This window comes from Melospiza georgiana, chromosome 4 (genome assembly GCF_028018845.1).
Source record: "Melospiza georgiana isolate bMelGeo1 chromosome 4, bMelGeo1.pri, whole genome shotgun sequence".
Classification (NCBI taxonomy): Eukaryota; Metazoa; Chordata; class Aves; order Passeriformes; family Passerellidae; genus Melospiza; species Melospiza georgiana.
This window is the reverse complement of record NC_080433.1, coordinates 40,399,417-40,422,567: the sequence shown is the minus strand read 5'-3', so window position 1 is coordinate 40,422,567 and position 23,151 is coordinate 40,399,417. Positions and strand designations below refer to the sequence as shown.

At 41.2% G+C, this 23,151-nt stretch overlaps 1 protein-coding gene across 1 annotated transcript; it reads left to right on the top strand.

The window, feature by feature from the left end:
• The first annotated feature begins 4,356 nt into the window (after positions 1-4,356).
• On the top strand, positions 4,357-22,489 carry ALX1 (ALX homeobox 1). Its single transcript, XM_058023144.1, has 4 exons — positions 4,357-4,588; positions 7,129-7,433; positions 11,003-11,131; positions 22,169-22,489. The coding sequence occupies exons 1-4, from the start codon at positions 4,357-4,359 to the stop codon at positions 22,487-22,489; spliced, it is 987 nt and encodes a 328-aa protein (XP_057879127.1).
• The last annotated feature ends 662 nt before the right edge of the window (positions 22,490-23,151 follow it).

Sequence of the window (23,151 nt, the reverse complement as noted above, 5' to 3'; positions counted from 1 at the left end):
TTTTTGCTTGTGCACACCAGTGGCAGGACAAAGTGGCAGAGACCGAGAGGCTAATTTCTCAGAGGGTATCTCTGGAGCCTACGCCCATCTCATACAACAAAATCTCCGTGTCTAAACATGAAATGAGCTCCTAGGTAAAGCCTCAGCAAAGAAAACAGAAGGCTTGTGGAAATGCTGAACCATTTGAGCACCTGTTTTTCAAGACAGACAGTTCTCTTCGTGTTTCACACACCCTCCCGCCCTCCACTCCCCATCCCCCCCGGCGTCTATTGGGGTGCTTGATCCCATACAGGAAAACATAAACACTTCCCTTCTTCCCTACAACCATCCCTCAGCCGCCCCTCACTGCGGGGCCAGCCCTCCCGCGGGAACACCCAGCCCGTATCTTCCACAGCTTCACTGTCCATTTTCCCTGACAGCTGCAGTGTGCCTATGTGGAAGCAATTGAATAATACCCCCGAAATTCGTTTAGCCGAGTCCCAGGTAGCGCGAATTTCTTCCCGTTCAATCCTTACATAAATTTCGTGCTTTAACTCGTCTGGAGGGAAGAGAAGTGTTGGTGTAAAAAAATTAAATAAAAATCTTCTTTCTGTGCTACCATCCATAGTTAAAAACCGATATTAGAAATGGGGAGGGGGGACGGGAGGGGATGTGGATTCCTGGAGATTTGAAAGGGAGATCATCGCCCGTGTTGCTGCCGTTCTCACTTTATTTAAACAAACGCAGGGGTGTGAGGAGATGCCTTCAGCACGCAGTAGCTCTGCTGTTTCGGCTGGAAGCTGCCATCGCGAGCAGCAGCGGCTGCCGACCCAGAAACGGAGGTCCGACCCGCAGCCACGCATTTCTTTTCCCAAATTCTTTGGCTGTTCGGCAGCGAGACGTTGGAAAAGTATGCGGGATCCTCGTTCCTGCGCTGGGTCTGTAACTTGTGCCGTCAGGAAGGGAAGGGATTCCAGGACGGCGGGGCTGAGGCAGCCCGCATCCCCCGGGAGAGCGCAGGGTCCCGCCGGGTGCGCGCCCGGCTCGTCCCGGGGACGGGCTGCCCCCAAGGAGCTGCAGGGCCGAGCTCCTTCACACCGCCTCTGGCCGCGAAACGTCTCTCCATCACACATAACACCCTCTCACAGAAGGTTTGGGAGATACTCCATCTCTGGAAACACAGCGGCACATCTGCATGCAGCTCTTAATAACGGGGCTGCCTGGCGGAGGGAGTAGGTCCCTGAAGAAAGATGCTTTTCAAAGCTGTCTCACCTCAGCACAGAATTTGTTTTCCCTTTGCCGCCTTCTCCCCCGGGATCTGTCCAACCCCTCTCAAATGGTTTTAGCCCGCTGAAGTCAGCTTTCTGTTTTCAAGCTTTTAAGGAGAACGAATGCCATACGTGGCGCCAATTCTCCCCTAGGTTACATCTCTCCTTCCCTTTGAAGTCCGCTGGGTTGCACAGAGGTAAATGAGAGTCGAATTTGGTCCCTTAAGCTAACAGCGAGGTGGAATCACTCTGATTTTTATTTATTTATTTATTTATTTATTTATTTATTGTTTCCTGTTGAGGAAGGACGGGTTTTAAGACCCGGTTAGAGCGGTATCGCGCTCTATATTTAACACTCAGATATTACAAATATACATATTCTCATATATAAATGTCGGCGCTAATCTCGGCGGGGAGAGCTTCGCAATGAGGGAGAGGAGTCCCCGCTGCGGGGAAGATGCTGCAGGCGGGTGGTGTTTTCTCAGAGGAGCGGGGGTGAAGAGCACAGAGGACGCCGCAGTCCGTCCCCATCTCGGTCCCCAGGCGAGGACAGCGCTTCCACGGCCCCGGGGGTCAGCCGCCGCCGCCGGGGGGGCCCGATCCTGCCGGGAGGGAAGGGGTGGAAGGGGTGGAAGGGGTGGAAGGGGTGGAAGGGGTGGAAGGGCTGCCGGGGTGCGGAGCAGCTCGGTGGGAGCGGGGACTCCGCGCCGCCAGCGGGACCCGCGCATCCCCGCGGAGGCAACCGCGCTCCCTCCAGCCTAGAGAGAGCCCTGCTGCTGCTGCGGGCAGCTCCGGGGGGTTTGCGTTCGTAGGAGATGCTTCTTGTCCTCGGCTTTCCTGGAGTTTAATAGTTGTCTTTAAAGAGGGACATTTATTGGCATAAAAGTCGATTGCAGTCTGCAAAAACTTTGCATGTGTCTTTCATTTAAAAGACATCCAGAGCTCCATTTTTTTCCCTCTCCTTCTCTCTGTCTCTCTTCCCCCCCTGCTTCCCTCCCTTTTTTTTTCCCCCTTCCCCAAGGCATTTAGTCCTTTTTAGGCACAGTGATAAACACGCTGCCGAAGTGCCAGCGCGCTGAGGCCGCGGGGGCAGGGAGAGGATCCGGAGGGTCCGGAGCAGGCGTTGCTCCAGAAGGTGCCAGGAGGAAACGTGTGGTTTTTCATGAGAAATCCGGGGACGGGAGCAGCCCTCGGAGCGGCCCTGGGGCGGGCTGCAGCCTCTGTCCCGGGGCAGGCAGCGAGCCGGCCCCGCACCTGGCCGCTCGTCCTCCCGCCGCTCCAATCCCTCTTCTCCCGGGTCTCACGGAAACCGCATCCCCTTCTCCCTCCCCGCCAAAGCGACATCCCCACGCCACAAAAACCCCCGTCCCACCCCAAGTCCCCGAGCACCACCGCTGCGCTCTGTCGCGACAGGGCTCCGCGCCCCGCAGCCCCAGCCCGGTGGCGGCGGCAGGTAACGCTGGGAGCTGGGACGGAGGCGTGGGGGCAGCAGCCGGTCCTGACGGATGACAGCGAAGGGCAGATTGTGCGTGTGCCGGATGGTGCCCGCAGCTGCTCGACAGTGGTGGCTGGAAAAAACATCCCCCTACCCCTTTCTCCGGGAAAATACCAGGTTAGAGACCGGCTGAAGAAGGAAGAGAAGGTGCCTGCCGGGAAATGTGCTGGACCCGAATTGGCCTTCCCTTCACCTTTGACTGGGTTCACAGGAAAGGTCTCTAAGCTGCTCCGCAGCCCCGGCCGGCCAGTGCTGCCCCGGCGCTTCAGCCGCTCATTAAAGCCTCGCTGCTTCTCCCTCCCCGCCCCGGCGGGGGAAGGGCCCGCCGAACTGGGTTCTCAAACAGCCTCCGTAGAAAAGACGAGCGCGGGCCCACGATGCTGAAATCCTCCTCTGGAGTGATTGCAATCTCGGGTTCGCTTTACTTCACAGAATGCTCCTTTCCCGAGGAGGCACGGAAGATCTTTTCCGTAATTCGCGCCTCTTCGAAATAGTTCGCTATCTCTCGCCTGTGTTTTAAATCTTATCAATGTGCGAAAAGACCAAGGAATTCAACACTTCAAAGCTCACACATTGGGTGAAAACCACCCGCTTTCCCAATATCCATAGGAATGCATGCATATATGGCTCATTTCGTTTTCTTTTTATTACCTAAGACTTGAATAAATACTTTCATTTAGAAACAGTATTGTTTTTTAATGATAACATTTCAGGAGATTTAAAATAAAGGTCGGTTTTAACCACTTTTCACAGACGCATACACACCTCCAACCCCAAACACACACAGAGAGACAGACAGATCTGTTTCATAGCAGACAAATTCTCTTTTAGGCCAGTTTTCTGTTGTGAGAGAGTTCTAGTTTTAAGTTTCGCTAGTTTACATTTCCTCTACACAAACAACTGCCTACAACATTTCTTTTTCTGTTTGACTCTAGGACAAAACTTCTGAGCTGTTTAATAAAGAAGAAACACCGGTTCTTAATTTTACAGCTTCAGAGAACAGGACTGCAGCTACCGACGTATCAGTCAAAGCGATTAAAGAAGATCCTTTACTTAAGGGTATGTGCCCCTGAAATTACCTCGCTCTAAGCCTCTCAGGGAGCTGGGAGGAGAGGGAGGGAAGCGAGGGATTACTCTTTCCAGGATCCCTGGAGAAATGAGAATAGGTTGCAGAGGGGAAATGTCCTTTTTATTTGTCCTCCCTCCCTCCCCTCCCTCCCTCCCTGCCTCCCTCCCTGTCTCCCCTCACCCTCCCCGAATGCTTGTGTGTGTCTGTCTGAAACAGATCTGTCTGTGGAAAATGGGCCTGGAACTCCCTCCTGTGTTGGGATTAGGTCTTGGGGGACCTGGGGTGGAGTTAGACTGCTTGCTTATTTTCATATTCATTAGAAATGGGAGGTTGCACAAGAAGTCCTGCTGAGCTTCAAGATATAAGAGCAACTTCGGGTTCCCCTTTCAAGACAAGACAAATCAAAGGCTCAGAGGCAAAACAGCTCTCTAAGCGCTGAACGCCTCTTCCTCCCTCCCTCCTTCCTTCCTTCCCATCCACTCACTCTCCCTCCCTTGCTCACAGTCCGGCCTCTGTCTAGGGAAGAGGCTCTCAAGCAGCCTTAGATGATTATGGATTTTCTGAGCGAGAAGTTTGCCCTGAAGAGCCAGCCGAGCAAGAACAGTGACTTTTATATGGGAGCAGGAGGCAGTTTGGAGCACGTTATGGAAACTTTGGACAATGAGTCCTTTTATAGCAAAACGTCAGGCGGCAAATGCGTACAGGCCTTCAACCCTCTGCAAAGAGCTGAGCATCATGTGAGGCTGGAGAGGACATCGCCCTGCCAGGACACGAACGGTGAGTCGTCATCCCAGGGTTATTCCCCATCCTGCAGATGTACGGGGGAGGGCAGGGATTCTCCCGCCCAGGGAGACCAAAGGCAGCTGTGCAGCCCACGGATGTGGGCAGGCGAGGGCTGTCAGGTCGTAGTGAAATAACAATAACAGCAACAATACTGCTGTTATAATAGAACTATCTCTACTAAAAAAAAAAAAAAAAAAAAAAAAAAAATATCGGGGAGAAGGCAAAGGGCTGCTTTGAAGAGCTCTTTTCCTTTCAATGCAGCTTTTCAGCTGCTGCCTTCCCCACCGGCCCCGGCCCGGGTCTCCCGAGAGCGGAGCTCCCTCCGGGCTCGCCGGCACAGCCCGCCCGTGGCCGGGGCAGCCGCCCGGCGGCGGACGGGCCGGCGGGTCCCGGTGGGGCTGCAGGACACGGCCGGGTCCCGGAGGGGCTGCAGGACACGGCCGGGTCCCGGTGGGGCTGCAGGACACGGACGGGTCCCGGAGGGGCTGCAGGACACGGACGGGTCCCGGTGGGGCTGCAGGACACGGACGGGTCCCGGAGGGGCTGCAGGACACGGACGGGTCCCGGTGGGGCTGCAGGACACGGACGGGTCCCGGAGGGGCTGCAGGACACGGACGGGTCCCGGTGGGGCTGCAGGACACGGACGGGTCCCGGAGGGGCTGCGGGACACGGATGGGTCCCGGTGGGGGCTGCAGGACACGGACGGGTCCCGGTGGGGCTGCGGGACACGGACGGGTCCCGGCACCTTCCAGCACACCCTGGGCACCCCCTCTGGGTCCCTCCGGCCCTCCCCCGGCACTCCCGGCCCCGCTGCGAGCCGCGGCGCTTTCCCCCAGCAAAGTCCCGGGAAAAGCATCGCCGGCTCCGGAGGGAGCCCGCACACGGCCGGCTCTGCGGTGCCAGGCAGGGAACGGGAGGCAGCCTGGTCAGCTCTGCTGCCCTCAAACACCGCCCTGCGACGGCAGCGGGGCTCGCTGCAGCGTTACCAATCGTTTCGGGACGGTGATTTTCCCGAAAACCCCGTCGGCCCCCGAAAACCCCGAACAATAGTGTTAAACATTTTATCAACTATTAAAATTTTCTAGCTTATAAGCAAGGAGAATGAGGAATATTTTATTTTTAAAACATTTAAAATCTTCTTCATTATTTTCTTCATGTTATAGCGATTTTCATCCACCACGATGAAAATCGCTATGAAAAAAAAATTAAAAACTAACTTCCTAGAAAAATCGGAAAACATGGTTAAAATCAGATGCAGTAAGACTAACAATATGATATGCTTTTTGACTTCATATAGTCATTGAAGTATATATATTTTTTTTTTTTTTGAGAAAGTTCTTTTATTTGTACGGATAAATGGTGAGACATTGATAGATTTCTTCAAGTGTAATTTAAAAACAAAAACCGCTAGGAAATTGATTTATACATTGAAGTTTTTCTTAATTAACTAATTTATTGTGTGCCTCGAGGGCTTTGGGGCATTTCCTACCTATGTATATGTTGATGGTAAGTATCTGAAAATTGTGTTTCATTGTAATCAGCTCGAATTGAAAGAAAAGAAATTACTGAGAACGCGAGACAATCTCAAAACAACTTCATTATGTTACATAGCATCGTTGTAAGTTTTAATTTCTACACAGTTTGAATCTTTTTTTCCACCTTTTTCTTAGATTTTCTTTTTTTTAATTCTTTAACTTGTCTCATTACTTTTCCAGTGATGTGTGATAAGTAAATATATTGAAAAGTAGGAAATGTTTTCATTTCTTATTAAGAAGCTACTGAGGAATATTTCTTATCTCTACCACTCAAGTTTTACATAAAGACAAATAGTTCCTGTGATCCTTTTACAAATTATATGAAAATATCTCTTTTAATGAGTTAACATTTTGCAGAAATGCCCTGTGTTTTGTAACCATAACAAGCCTCATTGGAAACAATTCCGCTTCACAAATGCAAAAGAAGGCATATGGAATTTATTGAATTTTAAAAGCGAGTTTAATTTTTGGTTTAATTTGCTTCCTGATTTGTCAGTTTACAACTTTTAAGCTTACTTCACCGTTAGTTTGTATTTTAATACAAATAAAAGTTTTTTTTACATTTGCTTCCAAATTTAAAGGCACATTTGTCAATAGCTTTGTGTCTCTATTATGAAAATCTGTTTTGGGCTAAGATTCCTTATCTGTACAGCTCTAGCTGAGGCTGATTTCATGCATTGTTAACTACTTTAACAGCAGTAGTGGTAGGGTGAAAATATCCAAGTCTCTTGCACAGTCTTTTCAGTCTTTTGGAAACAGTAAGTTTCCAGATGATATTTTCAGATATCATTCTCAGTTGAAATTTAACGTGACTTAGCACTTTTATTCTATCTGTAGTTAATATTACAAATTCCTCTTCAATGATGTCATAAAGAAATAACACTGCCATGGTGGAATCTGGTTCCTTGTGAAACTGTTTTATACGAACTCCTGAATCTAAACACCTCTCCTTCCCCCTTGATCCTTTATTAACCAGCTGTTAACCCCCCTTGCATGCAGTGAACTACGGGATTACCAAAGTGGAAGGACAGCCTCTTCACACAGAGCTGAGCAGGCCCATGGACAATTGCAACAATCTCAGGATGTCTCCAGTGAAAGGGCTGCAGGAGAAGGGGGACCTGGACGAACTTGGTGATAAGTGTGACAGCAATGTCTCCAGCAGTAAGAAGAGGAGACACAGAACAACTTTCACCAGTTTGCAGCTGGAGGAACTGGAGAAAGTATTCCAGAAAACTCACTACCCCGATGTCTATGTGAGAGAACAGCTAGCTCTGAGAACAGAGCTCACTGAGGCCAGAGTCCAGGTAGGACCAGATTTCAGCCTTCCTATGACAAATTGTGCATTGTAGAAATGAGTAAATTACACTCTCGGGGATTGTACAAAACCCCATAAAGCTAAAGTAAACAGCTCGTTTTGCCTCATTTCTTTATGGACATAAGCTGTTAGGCTGTAGTGCTAAAATAACTTGTTATTTTTTTAAATAGCTTGTGTTGCAGTTCTGAACGCTTGTTTAAAGGACGAGAAAACAACATCAATAGTAAAACTGTCTTGATCTCTTGTAGAATTCCAGGCAGTGAAAACATAAGTTGTTATGTGTAAAGATCCCACTAAAGACTTGTTGCATGTAGTTCAGACTGATGACAATGCAGAACTCACAGGATTCTGTGTGTGTCATGTCATGAAAATTACAGTCTAAAAAGTAACCAAATTCCTTGTTTCTATCCAAAGACTGTGCAGTGAAACTGTGCATACATAAATGTGTATAAGTATCTATATATCTATATACTTTACATAGATATATGTGTGTGTGAGAGTTTTGTGCCTGTATAAAACAAGGACATAATAAATTCTTCTTTTCTGTATGGAATGATCTTAGAAATCACAAAATTAGGAGGTACAATTTCTGGTTTTTAAATTTCCATAACTTATTAATAATGCTACTCTAGTTTTTGTAACAAAACATACTGGTGACCACTTAGTACATTATTTGAATATTGTAACTGCATACTAATGTCATTCAGTCAGTATGCGCTCACAGAGCAATCTCAATAATATTTATGACTTTTGATGTGCAATGGTGAGAAAAGACGCTAAATATCTAGGATATACAGCCTTTCCCTTGTTTAGAGGTCTTCTGTTAGAAAAGGGTGTGTGAGCCACATTTTGCAAGTTTATCTTCATTTTAGATATCTTTTCTGTTCTGGTAATAATCATTATTTCAATTTAGAGAATAACAGTTCTGTTGATTCTTACAGACTGGGATTAATTTTTTTTAATTTAGTGACATGAATATGATAACAACTTCACAACTTGTAATTAAACGCATACTCACACATGCACGTAGAGAAATAGACAGCAGTGCACATGCATACAAAGTGAAATGAAATCAGAAACACTTTCAGAAAAAGTCAGCTAATTAATTTTATAAAGAAGTGTTCTTTCCGTGTCTATTCAAGCGGGCATCACATTTGCTGTTGTCATCAGAAAATAGTCCAAAACTGTGTGTTCAGTTACATCGATGTGATATCAGCAATGCCGATGGAATTTGGTTCAGTGGCTTTTAACTCTTTAGGCTCTGCACAATTCCTTTCCTGAATTTGGTACAGCTTTCAAAGTATCAGTTTGATTCACTGGGATTTAGTCTTGACTTAAAAAAAAAGAAGGTAGCATAATGTTAAAACACCATTCTAACAAGTGTATAATTCTGGAATATGGAGAACTACTTCAGGAACAAATTAATAGCGAGAATAAGGGGGGGAAAATTGAACTAAAGTGTGTAATCTGACTTTTTTATCACATTTTTTTCCTAAGATTTAGAGGCTTCACATGGTAAAAGTATTAAAAAGAAGATAGTAAATGAAAAATGTATGCCTATATCAGACTCTCATGGTGTATTTATTTCTATTTTATTTAAACATGTTCTTACCTTTCTTAAAAGATAACTGATCTTTGCATTCTTATATGGTTAATATGGAAGGACATGTTGATCATTTCTGTCCAGAGTAGCAAGAGTATTCCATCACAAGATTAGGCAATTTGCAAGGCCTTACGTCATTAAAGGCAAGCATCTGGCAATTCAAGGATAACAAGCAGCAGATTTCTACATTGCTTTGTGGAGGCAAATGGTTACTCTATCTCTGCCAAGAGTAAGTTTCTAGTAAAGTGGTGTAAACAGAAACATTTTGGGGGATTGTCAAAGGAAAAAAAAAAAGTGCTTTTTCTCATTTACTTCTATGAATTCAAGCAAATTGTTTGATTTAGTGTAGCAGAGTGATCAGCTGGATACCTTACCCACAGTTCCCTTTACCACCATTTCGTCAACATCCAATTTAATATTTGTCCTGCACACATGCAGAGAGAGCCAACCTGAACCTAATTTATCTAAGTTGTTCTCTTTCCTGCTTCATGTCAGTCCGGTAATTGGTACCCATTTTAAGAAGATTGTCAAGGTCTTTATTCAAGGAAAGAACTTCATGACTAAATTTACTTATCGTGTCCTTGATGCCTCTGTGGAGACAGGAGATTTTTTTTGCCTTCCTTTTTCTTTTTGTTGAACCTCAGGCATCATAAATAAAATATATTTACCATCAAGGGTCCTAAAAATATATACTCAGGAGTTATATGCATGAGCTTTGCTTTGATTGCTGAATCTTTTAAAAGATGGCAGATTTGCCACAAGTCCTTGGGAATCAAAATGAGCAAAATTATGCCCTGGTTGCTTAAGAGCAGTATCAAAAGACAGTTGAGTTCTCCAAAGATCAATGCAAGAATGGAATTACAAACCAAACAGTGTTATTTTAAATATCCCACAATATGGAATCAGAAAATGTCCCTCAAAACACAGGAAGTATCTATAAATAAAGCACCATTCATGCATGTATATATCAAAATTAATTAATGGTCGATTTAGCTGGATGACTAACCAATGCCATTGTTTCCTTTAAAATAATAATGATTCAGTTAAAAGTGTGACTTAAAAAAGTCTCAGTGAGCTTGCTTACCCAGAACAACGACTAGTTGGATATTATTCTTATACAGTGTTACTTTTCTTAGCAATCCCCTTTATTCATCAGGATAGCCTAACCAGTCCAAAATAAACTGTCTGTAAGACAAGAATAAATTATTAAGACTATGGGACAATGACAGTTATCAGTAACAGAAAGAAATTGTCATATAATGGGTTTTTGATATAGTACTTGACACTCAAAATATTACAGAACAGGCCAAGGAGTATAAACAAATTTAAGCATAAAATCTAAATTATTCCATAGTTGAAAGTGCAATTCTTTTGTCTTCCATTATAAGAAACAGATATCATCTAACACTAAAGTAAAACAAAATTCACAATAGTTCAAAAACTGTCTGTGACGTGGTGACTTTTTATTATTTTCCTGGCCTTTTAGCCTTCCTTATAGGAACTTTTCCTGCTGTGCAGACTACTTTCCTTGTGCCAATTTTTCCTGCCTTTTTATTACTGCACTTGATAAAGGTCATGGACACCTCTAGGAGGCAGATTACGGTTAGTTATAGCAAGTCAGTGGGCATGGGAATTTAAGGGAATGTTTCTTTACTTGCTACAGACTGATCTTTTTCAGGTTGTCTTTGTTTTTGTTTGTTTGCTTTGTTTGTTGGTTTGTTTTGAGGAATATAAATGAAACAATATGTATATTTAAAATAGCCAGCCATAAGTTAAGCAGGTATGACATTTACAAGACTGAAACAGTGAAAAATTAATTTCCAGGTGGAGAACTTATCTTTTTTAGATAAACAGAAATTTTCAAAGCCGCCGTCCAAAATCTCTTATTTTCCTAAAACCCTTTGCACAGTACATAATTTAGTTTACCCTGATGACTCTTTCCTTGTATACTCTAGGTTTGGTTCCAGAATCGAAGAGCGAAATGGAGAAAAAGAGAACGCTATGGTCAGATCCAGCAAGCCAAGAGCCACTTTGCTGCCACCTATGACATATCTGTTCTTCCAAGGACTGACAGCTACCCTCAGGTACGGTAAAGACCAAGCAGTGCTTTGGTTCTACATTTGACAGCCGTCCTAACAACTCTGGTTTTGTATACTTTGCTAAGGTGAAGTATAAACTACCTGATCTCTAGACAGCTTCCTTTTGATGTGTCAAACATGGACCATGTCCTTATAGACCTCAACAGCCCATTAAATAGAACAAGTGTCCTACTAGCATGAAATTGTAATATAGTCCTACAGAATCAGAACTGAATATATATCACTGGGAGAGAAAGGCAGAGGGACAGGACAAATCTCTCATACCATTGGAGTTGGTTGAATTTGGTTTTTTTTGTCTTTTTCAGTTCCCTGTTAGTAAATAATAAGGTATACTGCATAATGAAGTAATAATCTTCTGTCTCAGTTCTCCACTCCTTTGATTTACTCTTTGTCTCACTCTGCTTTTGTTTGTCTCCTTGCTTGTTTTAGTACATTGAATATCTTTATTTTAGAGCCATTTTTTTCATGTCTCTGGCTACACATTGCTTTTACCACATAATTAATTAAAAAAAAAAAGCACCATGCAAAGCAAAATCCTCTTGCATGGCTCCCTTCCACTACTGGTGTTTTGGTGCTGTTCAGCTTCATTAGGTAGCGGGGTCTCTGCCAACCTTAAAAAAAAATACTCATATTCTATGTGAGCTTGCTTTGGTCATGCTCTAAATTGGCTGAATGAGGAGTTCCTCAGGGTTGGGGAAGAGTGGCTGGAAATTGACTCAGCAGAGAAGGGCCTGGGGGTGGTGGTTGTCAGCAGCTGAACATGAGCCAGCTGTGCCCAGGTGGCCGAGAAGGCCAATGGCATCCTGGCCTGGATCAGCAATAGTGTGGCCAGCAGGAGCAGGGCAGGGATTGTGTCCCTGCACTTGGCACTGGTGAGGTTGCGCTTCAAATCCTGTGTCCTGTTCTGGGCCCCTCACTATGAGAATGACATTGAGGTGCTGGAGAATGTTCAAAGAAGAGCAATGGAGCTGGGGAGGGGTCTGGAGCACAAGTCCTATGCGGAGCAGCTGAGGGAGTTGGGCTTTTTTGCCTGGAGAAAAGGAGTTGCAGGGGAGACCTTATCACTCTCTACAACTGCATGAAATGAGATTGTAGCAAGATGGACCTTGGTCTCTTCTCCCAGAGAGCAAGTGACAGGTTAAGAGGAAATAAGCTGAGCTGGGGGAGGTTCAGGTCAGACGTCGGGAAGAATTTTTTCCCTGAAATGGTGGTAAGCACTGGAGTGGTGGAGTCACCATCCCTGGAAGTATTCAACAATTGACTGGAAATGACAATTAGTGCTATGCATTAGTTGGCATGGCAGTGTTTGCTGAAGTGTTGGACCTGATGATCTTGGAGGTCTTTTGCAACCTTAGTGATTCTATCATTCTATGAATGTGATTAGCTATGAACCAGGGACCTTTGGCTCATGTGCCATCTACTCAGTTTAATGTGCTTTACCTCTGAAGAGGTTACATATTACTAGGCTTGGTGCCTGGGCCAGAGCTGCCCTGTGCTCCAGCAGCTCAGAACATGGACACAACCATTTCAGCTGCTGTGGCACTTGTAAGCCATCTGGTTTTATTTTAACATGTAGCAGGGCAATAACCCAAATTACATTAGCAACCACTGCATGACTCTGTGTTTAGGTAAGTGGACACAATCTTCGGTAGCCCCGGGTAGACTCACAAAGCTGTAGATTTGCATTCACTCACAGATCTCATTTAAGGTGGTCAATTCTCCTTTCAAGGTCTTTCTGACTTACATATAGCATCACAGCAAGTGATACAATGAACAGTGCTGAAGCTTTGGGATTTCTAGACTAAATTTGTGTCTGCCAGCTTATCTTGTATTTTTAGTAGGATTCCATCTACATCTAAAATGATTGTACTAAAATTAATGTTTTTCAACAATCCCACATTTTTAAACTCTACGAGAATATGATCTATAAAATTCTAATCCAATAAAAGATCTATTCTGTACTTTCAGATCGTTAAAAAGATTAATTCTCTGCATTTCTGTTTATATTTTTTGGCAAAAAAATCTTCTAGGCAGATGACACAACTAAGCTTCAGCCTGACAAATATTTCCATTACTAATTAATAAATTCTTAAAAACAGAAGATGGAAATGCAAATGCTTGTTCCATCATCTTAAATCAAGCATCTCTAGCGTGTAGAAATACAAAACGTGAATATACATTCACAAGCACAAATGCCACATGCTCACCTACATGCACAGACTAACAGAGTGCAGGTAAACAGAGAGGCACAAATGTGTATTTTGTCTGGTCACCTGCATGAGAATGCTGCCTGGTGCTGTTCTGCTGTTCTTGCTGTTCAAGAAGAAGGAGCTGAAGGAAGGTGTGAGTGCACTTTGGCTGTTTCAGCTGAAGGCTTGCACGCGTAGCTTGGCTACGTGTGAAAAACAAGGTAGTCCTCTCCTCAGAGAAAAATTTGGCTACTTTTCTGTATATGAGTAGGTATCCAGGCAATTACCACAGAGCATTTAATAAAAATTCGTAGTCTTGCTAACCTCGTGGTAGTTCTTCATAGTTTTCACATTCTGAAGTGCTGTTCTTCAGTAAAACCACATCTCTATGATATATATAACATTTCCAGTGAGAGTGACTGAGACAATGAAAATCCATTTTAAAAACATGACTACTGACATCATTGCATTCAAATCTTTTGAACTAGATGTCCATTATTAAGTGCTTCACTTATGGAAAATAAATATACGGCTCCTGACTTGCAATAAATTCATCAATCTATCTTACAACTCAGGCAGAAAAGGTATATAAAATGGTTTCATTTTAATGTTATAAATTGGTTTCCCCAAAAAATCCTTTATTTCATTGTAGTTAATGTAAGAGAAGAAAACAAATATCCTTTTTCCCTTTATTTTGTTCCCATATCACCACCACCACAGGCACTCTTGTGACAATGAAATAAGCAAATATTAGACAAGCTTTGCCATACTTTTAAATAAATAATTTTTAAATGTACTTTTAAATAAGTAATTTTTTTCTTGTGGATTGTGGAACACAGATCACTAGAGTTTATTTAAGAAACAACATGGAGAAAAACAGACTCCCTGTTGCTGGAAGAAAATATAGGTTGAATGTTGAAAAAGGATGAAATCAAGCTGAGAAGTTTACGGCTTTATGGCAGAAAGAGCAGGAACAAATATGAATTTCTGGTGTGCATTATAAGGATTTGCAGCCCGTGGATTTTTCTGGTTTGAGTCCAGCCATGGATATGTTGAGAAAACACATTCCAGCAGAAGCGTCACTCTCTTGCAGTCGACAGAGGGTGTTGTGGAGACTTCTGCTTAGTCTCTTCACCAATTATCTTCATCAAATGGAAATTAAGAACATCGTGCTGCTATGCATTGCGTGATTTCATAAACCTGAAACGTTTCTCTTGTGAGAAAATGAATCTTTCACCTCATTTCAGACAGAAGGTTGGCTCTGAATAAGAAAAGGGTTGAGGTTGGAAGTGACCTCTGAAGGTGATCTGGTCCAACACCTTTGTCTATAATCCACTTTAATTTTGCTATAAAATCCATGTCTTTATCTTCACAATAATTACAATTTAGATTTTTTTTGGTAGATCATAATTCTTTGCTTTGCTCTTTCAGTCTAATTTTAATGATTTTTACAGTAGATTGACTTTAGATTTTTTGTTTGTTTGGTTGGTTTTTTAGTTGCTTGTCTGAGAAATTGAATATCTCCTGAATTGAACCTGACAAGAAATTGAATATCTCCTAAACTGGCCAAATTCTGCATGCATATATCTTTCATTAATTATACTATCAAAACCTGGGTTACAGAGAAGGGCTGTTTGTACAATATTCTAGAAAAATCATCTGTTATTTAGATTTTTTTTTCAAAGCTCTAACAACATTATGCCGAAAATCAGATTTTTCTAGGAAAATTGTATGGACAGTGATTTTCTTTAATTTTAGCAAAAGTTTTCAGTTTCCCTACTTTCAGTGTTTGAACTTCAATGTTTTCTTGCAGATACAACACATTGTGTTCTTAGTCATCTTAAGTGCACTCAGGAAAATACATATCCTAGACATTTTTAGCTTAACTAGCAATGTCCTATTGCTATGAAAGTGAAGATGGAACATCATAAAAGCAGTGGGGAAATGAATGCAAATTCCCTTCATGGGGAAGTTTACTTCGTTTCACAGGACTGAATGTTAGTAAACAAGCCTTACTTAATTTTGTCCCTTAAATACAGCATAGAGTGTTATTAAATATGTCTCAGGATATCTGAGACACTGTTGAAGTGTTGATGAACAGGATTTAAAAGAAGGATCCGGCCTTCATTTTAGGCAGCCATGGTCAGATAAGTATTAGACATTTGTGTTTAGGAAACTTAACCAAAGGAACTTCTATGCCAGACATGGGTTCCCTTTACAGCTGTCAAAAACTCTGATCAATTAAAATTTTTATTCCTAAAATGTAAGGTGTAAAATAGGTAAGATGATCTGCCAACATTTTTTTTATTTTGATACCTGGTTCAGCTGCAGTCATTTGTAGTTATCTACACAGATGTATAAATATGTTGGAAGAGGAACAATAAAAAAGCCTCCTTAACTTTGTTCTTCTCTTACCTTATTGGTCTTCATTTGACTCCCTCTGGCACCCTATGTTAGTGGGAAGGCTCCTGTTACAAAGGTATTTGATCTCATCAGATTCGATGATTACCTATGAGAACTAACAAGAAAACCTGAGACAAAATTTCATTTTACCCCTCCTCCTCTATTTACACACACAAGAGCCTATTCTATTATCACAGCTATCCCTGTGTGAATCAAATTGATAAAGATGTTATCTTTATAAGTGCATCAGTATGTAAATAAACATTAAATTCAGGTATTGAAAGCAGATAAAAAAGTTGAATATTTTCTCCCATCTAGGCTCCTTCCTTTCTTTGCATTTTTCCTCCTTATTTGTTCTTTGAATCATGTTAATTTGTTGTAATTTTTCTTCTAAGTCTCTTTAAAAGGATTAATTTTGTCACACCACTCAACTTTCCCTCTTAATACCACATGTAAAATGTTTGTGTATTTTTAAAATTTTCTTGAAAATGCAGGCAAGACTTGGATAGGATAGAATTTAATTTTTTGTTTCAGTTGAAAATGTCCAATCTAGTGCAGGGGGGAATCCTAAGACAACAAAAGCTTTTCAGAAGTATGGGAACAGGAATGATATAGAAGGTCTAAAAAGAAAGGAAACTGTTGAAATCTCATAAATAGAAGGAAGAAGCTGAAATTTGCATTCCATGCACCATAATGATAAATCAAATGAATATGTTGAACAGCATGGCATCACATGATGTGTTGGCAGTCAAAGAGTGTAGAAGTGGTATCAGCATACATGTGTTAAGTACTAAGTCCTTGGATCATCATTATCGTTTGCTCTAGCCTTGGTACATATGGCTAATCCTCATTAGCAATAATCAAAGTTACATGCTCCATTTAAGTGTTCATATGGAATGTATTAGACGCCACATGTTATATGACTTAAAATTTCTTTTAACTGTAGCAGACACATAAATGACAGTTAATCACAATAGTTCATTAAGGCTATGGGTACACTGATTGAGCATGAGTAGATGTGGCAGACATCTCTGAGCTGGCTTCAGAGAGGTTTTATCACTCACTCATGCTGTCTGGCTGTGGCAGCGTGGGGCTGGGGCTGAGCCACCACCTGCATGGTGTGTGTCTCCCTGCATGTGTGCTCACTGCTGTGGCTGATCTTCCAACAACAGGGGAGTGACACTTCCAACTTTTCTGGGTGGTGTCTGTTCCACACGAAGTAGCTTATGCACTGCACTTTTATTTTTTCTGGGTAATAAACCACCACTGTATGTGGTCCTCTTCATAGTCTCAACATTCAGTTTGTTGCTCTGTGGGGTTTTTTTTTGTGAAACATGTATTTCTTTAAGTGTGAGTGACTTTACTGGGGCTTAATTACTTGGCAAATTCTTCTTTTTTTCCCCTAAGATACACAAAATTTTTAATAGTATTTTTCAAAATGTGAAATATTGTATTTAACTGTATCATAGAGTTGAAATATAATTAATCCATATTATAAGTGGCCTCAAGATTGCAGTAGGGAGAATTTACAGTTTACAAAACATCCCATACAGGAATGAAAGCTTGATGACTTTTCAAATCCTACATTATTTTGAAGCTTAGCAAACTTAAGTGTGGAATCTAATGTTCAGAGTTTTATTTTGTTCACCATGTGTAAGCCAAATGTGGACCGAAGGGGTCTATCACATATTTTAAATCTGTATCATTAAGCCTCTCACTACCATGTGCTAATTAGCATTTTATTTGTATCTGCAAATTGTGTCCTGCATCTCTCTCATACATGAGCCCAATACAGCACAGGCGATCTTCACATGTGCACTTGCCCATCAGCTCCTACAAAACAGTCACAAATTAAACACTGGGAAATGTTCTGTCTAGATAAAAATGTAAAAATACAATGATATAAATGTAAAAATACAATGAATGGTGAAGCATTGGGGCAAATTGCCCATAGAAATTAATGAACCCCTGCAGCTGGAGTGACTCAAAACATGGCTGGATGGGGTTTGAGTCACCTTATCTAAATTTGAGAGTAGCTGCAAGCAAGGGTTTAGAAATATCCCAGAGGCTCTTTTTCGGTTTGAATGATTCTGAGAATCTACAAATTTAGGAAATACAGGCAAATTTCTACCTGTATTTTGGATGCTCTAAAGAGTCACCCAGAAAAAAAAGTGGAAATTTACAGACCAAATTAATTGTGGTGATGGACTAGGGATGATGAACAGATACAAGCTGTGAACTAGTAGTTTTGAGTAGTTTAACAGCTATTGCATTTAATCTCCTGAAAGTAGCTTCTTGTGCTAGCAAAGATTTGATATTTTTTGGTAGTGCAAGGAGAGTAGCAACAAAAATTTAGCAAATCAGTCTGACATTCACATGTTTTCTATAATTACACAAATTCTTAACTCTTCATTTAGTGCAACTCTTGTTTTCCACAGAGGATATGTGTAGTTTCTAATTACTAGAGTAATTATAATAATATTCAGCAAGTATAACATTTATTATGTAATACAATAATAACATCTCTTGATATCTAGAGATCTTAAAAGAAATTAGAATTTTGTTTCCAATGTGAAGCACTGAAAGGTGTGCACTCAAACAGAGATGGTCTCTAGTCTGGATAGGCAGGCGACTGAAATAACACGAGTCAAGAATTTGGTGATGGGAGAACCAAATCTCCCATTTGGTTCTCCCAAAGGCTAGGGCAGTGATAGCAAAACTCCCAGAAAAGTCTGATATTTGAGTTTATGTGGTTTCTCCAGGGGCTGCATAAAAAGGCTGAAGCTCAGGGAACTTGAAAGTTTAGCAGGAAAAAATCAATGACACCAAGCAGGATGACCAATTACCTCAGCTCCTTTTCCTCTGCAGTATCTAACAGAAAGTCAGGTGCCTAGGAAATTATATCACAACCATGTTAACAACCATAACTCTGCAGTTATGTTCGTGTCACAGCTATGAAATCCTATTTCTTTTTCGATCAGGAAGGGTGTGTGTGCATGTGTATGTGTGTATAAAACATACAGTAAGTAAATATATTGAAAGGCTCTGGTAATTTCATGGTAACCACAAGAGCAAAGCTCAAGTTGTTTGTGATGTTAACAGAAACCAGAGATGTGCTGTATGTATGGCCTCATTCACAGTCTCTGAATTGCCTTTTATATAGTTCATGGATCACACAAGATTTTAAGAGGAAAAATATTTTCTTTAAGTTCATGTACATAATGTCGCTTTTCCTTCTAACATACCAGAAGAAGGTCTGATCATTTTGACTTATTGTGAAACATTACTGTATTTATTTTTAATACAGGAATACCTTCTGTGCCTAAATTTCACTACAAGATATTTATGTTGTAAATCCTTGTAAAGAAATGAACATTTAATACCAAATGTGAAGTCACTCAATCAACTAAAATGAATAGAAAATTGATATAACTGAAAACATTGTTTTGGAAGGCATAACTACCTCATGAGAGAAGATGTAAAGCTCCTCTAGAATCTTGTGGCATTCCCGAAGTTAAGTTTAATAATTTGAATTCCTTTCTCTAAGGAAGAAATCTAGTGCTCTCCTTTAAAAGTTTTAGAAATTAATAGCTTGTTCACATATTTCTTGAAAAAGACATTGGCACATTTTAGGATTTGCAGCTGAGTTTGGTTCTCATTTACACCTGTGCAACCTCACTGAACCTAAATTGAAAGAGATTTGTCTGGAATAAAAATATCAGGGAAATTGGTGGTACTAAACTTAGTTTACTGCACACCAAACTACTCAAAGTGTGGAAAGAAAGAGTGATTTTGTGATTCCTCCAGACCACATTGGTTATTGGGCACTTTCTAACTGAGCCTCTGAACCTTTTAAAGATTTCCCATCATGATTCTATTAAAGGCAAACTTGTTCATGTTTGTATTTAAACTTTTTTTTTTTAATTCCTCCCCTAATTATATCTATGCTGCCTGGGTAGCATTTGGCACGGCATTTCTTAGAAAGAAATTTCAGTAAGTCAGATAAATAAGACTTTGTTGCATGTAAGTTAGCTTTGGAGATTATGAGCTCCTTCAGAAATAGCTCATGTATTAGACACTGCATAGGTTAACTAGTTTCTCCCTGGGGAAATTTGTCTGATTATAAGTCAAAACTGGCTCAGGTAGGTTAATGAAGGAGTAATAAAGCAGCTGGGAATCATGTCAAACTGTAGAGCGTCTCCCATGGGCTGACATTTGAGTCTTCTGAAAAGTGATTATGAGAGGTGGTAACTGGAAAGTTCTGAAACTTCTTTTAGATTTCCTCATATAGACGTCAGGAGGCCCACAAGAAGGAAAAATTCTTCCATATCCTTCCTCAGTGACCTTACTTCCTCCGTTGCCTCCCAGCAGATCACCTAAAATATGCAGGAGCAGAAGCCTGATGTGTGCCCAGCTGTGTGGGTGTGTGTGGAAAGGCACATCCATGGGTGTGTGTGGAACTATAACTGCATGCATGCACGTCTGTGTAAACAAGCTGAGCAGACCCAGAGTTTGGGGAGATGAGTTGCTGCCATGATTTTTCCCCAGGTTTTCAGAGGAAACCAAAATGGAGCATTTACTGGATCATGTTTTTGCTGCTGGACTTCCCAAGGAGTCCAGATTAGTTTGTCAGCTCCTGATGACCTTGCTAAAATAACTGTTTAAAATAAGACTATTTCGTCTTTCCTATCTGCACTAGATCTCAGCTAGAGGAGTTCAGTGAACCATAATTTATCGCTTTAGCTTGTTGGTGGTTTGGTATGTGCTGTTGCAAAGTGATAGGACAATGGGAGAAAACACAACTCATCAGCCTTAGAAACATGTTTTCATTCTGTGTGTGCATATGTGTGTGTCTGTCATAATTCATTACTTCCTCTGACCTCTACTTTGACAGAAAAAATCACTCAGCTAGAGAGATAACCTTTGTATCTTAAAGTCAAAATTCCTTTGTCTGTGGATTTGGAATGTGAATGTAGAATTAAGTTTGAAGTGGGAATTCACTTTTCAGTGCTAACTGAAGAGTAATTGAGTTACTCCAACACATCACAGAGAACAAAGACACGTGGGCTCAATCGCAGTGCATCAGGGCAAGGATACACTGAACAGACAACAGATTTTTAGAGTGAAGAAAAATTTAGCAAAGGAAAACAAATAGGAAAGGATATAGTTACTGGCTGACAAGATCTGTATTGTGAATGGGGGCTAAAAATGTCTTGCCTGATGTTATTTGTACATTAAAAAAATCAGCATTCGGGAGACGTATATAGGTAAAAGTGGAGAAGACATACAAAGCTGTAAATTGTATAATGGCGTGTGTAAATGAGGAATGACCAAGGAAGATTGAGTATGTCAGAAATTATACCATATGCAAGTAGTACTCCTAGAGAGAGAGTAGAGTTTGGAGGAAAAAAAAGGGCAGTTGCTGAGTGTGAAGCATGATCAAATCAAAGTGAATAGAGCAGGAATGAAAGACCATGCAGTCTGAGATAACAATAAGAGCTGACTCATGTTAGGTCTTAAAAGTCTTTCTGCCTGTCCATCTCGTAACAAATACCTATCCATAAACAGCATCTATGCATAGATGGTGGAAGGCCTGAGACTCAGAATGGAGCTTTAAGCAACTGCCAAGTATAGAAAGGATTATACATCAAGGCTTGAATACATGGTTGCTCCAGGCATTGATGGTAACCAAAAAGTTTGTGTCCTAGTCTGTCATTCAATGTTTTCCAGGGATGCACAATGCAGCTTGTTAAGGCTGAATGCTGAAACAGATATACCCTTAAAGTATATTTTCACATGAAAAGTCATGAAAAGAAATTTTGTATCAAATCTATCTTTGAAACAAATTTAAGAAAAGGTCTTGAATGCATTATCAGTAATTTCTGTGTTTTAGGGTTTCATTTGTTTTAAAGTAACTATGCAAGGCTTCTCATTATTAATTTTTTTGAATACTTGTTGGGCTTTATCTCTTGATAAATCCAAATTGGTTTGTTTTGTTCACCCTTTTCCGACCATTACAATGGGAATTCTAATAAGGAGAAGCATTTATGTTGAAAATATCTCTGATCTTGTACACTCTTTTGACACGTTTTTTCTGATATCAGTTGTGTGTTTCCATTAATTTTATTGACTGGCTGGTCTGATGGCATCCTGAGGTTCAACAATTGACATATATATGGAGCCAGAGGACAAATGGATGGCAAAGTAAGGAACATGACTCATCAGCCCTTGCTCTTAAGTGAGCAATCTCATATTTTGTCTGATGTGATCTCTTCACACTATTTTCTGACACGATTGCAGAGAACTTGTTAAATACTTGTTGCATGTTTCAGAGGGGAGCTAATTATATGTGAAGTAAAGCAAACCAAGCATTGCAGAAAACAAAAGATGAACTATCTGAGTTTAATTGTGTTCATTTTATATGTTCCAGATTCAGAACAATCTGTGGGCAGGGAATGCGGCCAGTGGTTCTGTGGTTACCTCCTGCATGCTGCCACGAGATACGTCCTCCTGTATGACACCTTACTCCCATTCACCCCGGACAGATTCTGGCTACACAGGCTTTTCAAACCACCAGAATCAATTTAGCCACATGCCCCTCAATAATTTTTTCACTGACTCGTTGCTTTCTGGGGCAACCAATGGACATGCTTTTGAAACCAAGCCAGAGTTTGAAAGGAGGTCCTCCAGTATTGCAGTTCTACGGATGAAAGCCAAAGAGCATGCTGCCAATATTTCTTGGGCCATGTAATATAGCAGTACCCTCTCTCAATTTTTTTTCAAAGCAAACTAAAACCATTTTTATTTCCCATATTTAAAGGGAACAACAATAAGCTGCTGTGTGTGGAATGCTAGAAATCACAATATACACCATGTCTGCTTTAAGAAATGCAATATAATATTTAACAATAAACCAAGAATAAACCAAATAGATTTACCATGCATCAAGCTCAACAAGCCCTCTTTGTTTTGCTTTTTATATATGTTTTGTTGTACCAGTTGATGAAATATGATTATAGAACATGAAAAAAAAAATAAAACTACTAAGCAAATGTGTCTACTCCATGGTTTTTAGCAGTCCTGTATAAAAAATTCATGCTTTACAAATGAATACTTCATAAAGGAACAACTTGGTAAAGGAAAATAAATTTATTATATTGAACCCATGATGTAAATCTCTAAGCACACCATGCAAAGAGGGAAATATATGACCACTCATGTTGTAGGTAGAATTTGTAGACTGAGTTCTCTCAGCGCTGTGCTGCTGCTCTAAGCCAGCTCTGCTGTTTTGCTAAATGCATGTTGGTTTGTTGAATTTATATCAATGAACAACTAATGTAAAAAGAATATAAGGTACTACTTTATCTTATGGACCTGAGTGTATTTCTATTAAAGGTAATGAGATTTTTTTTG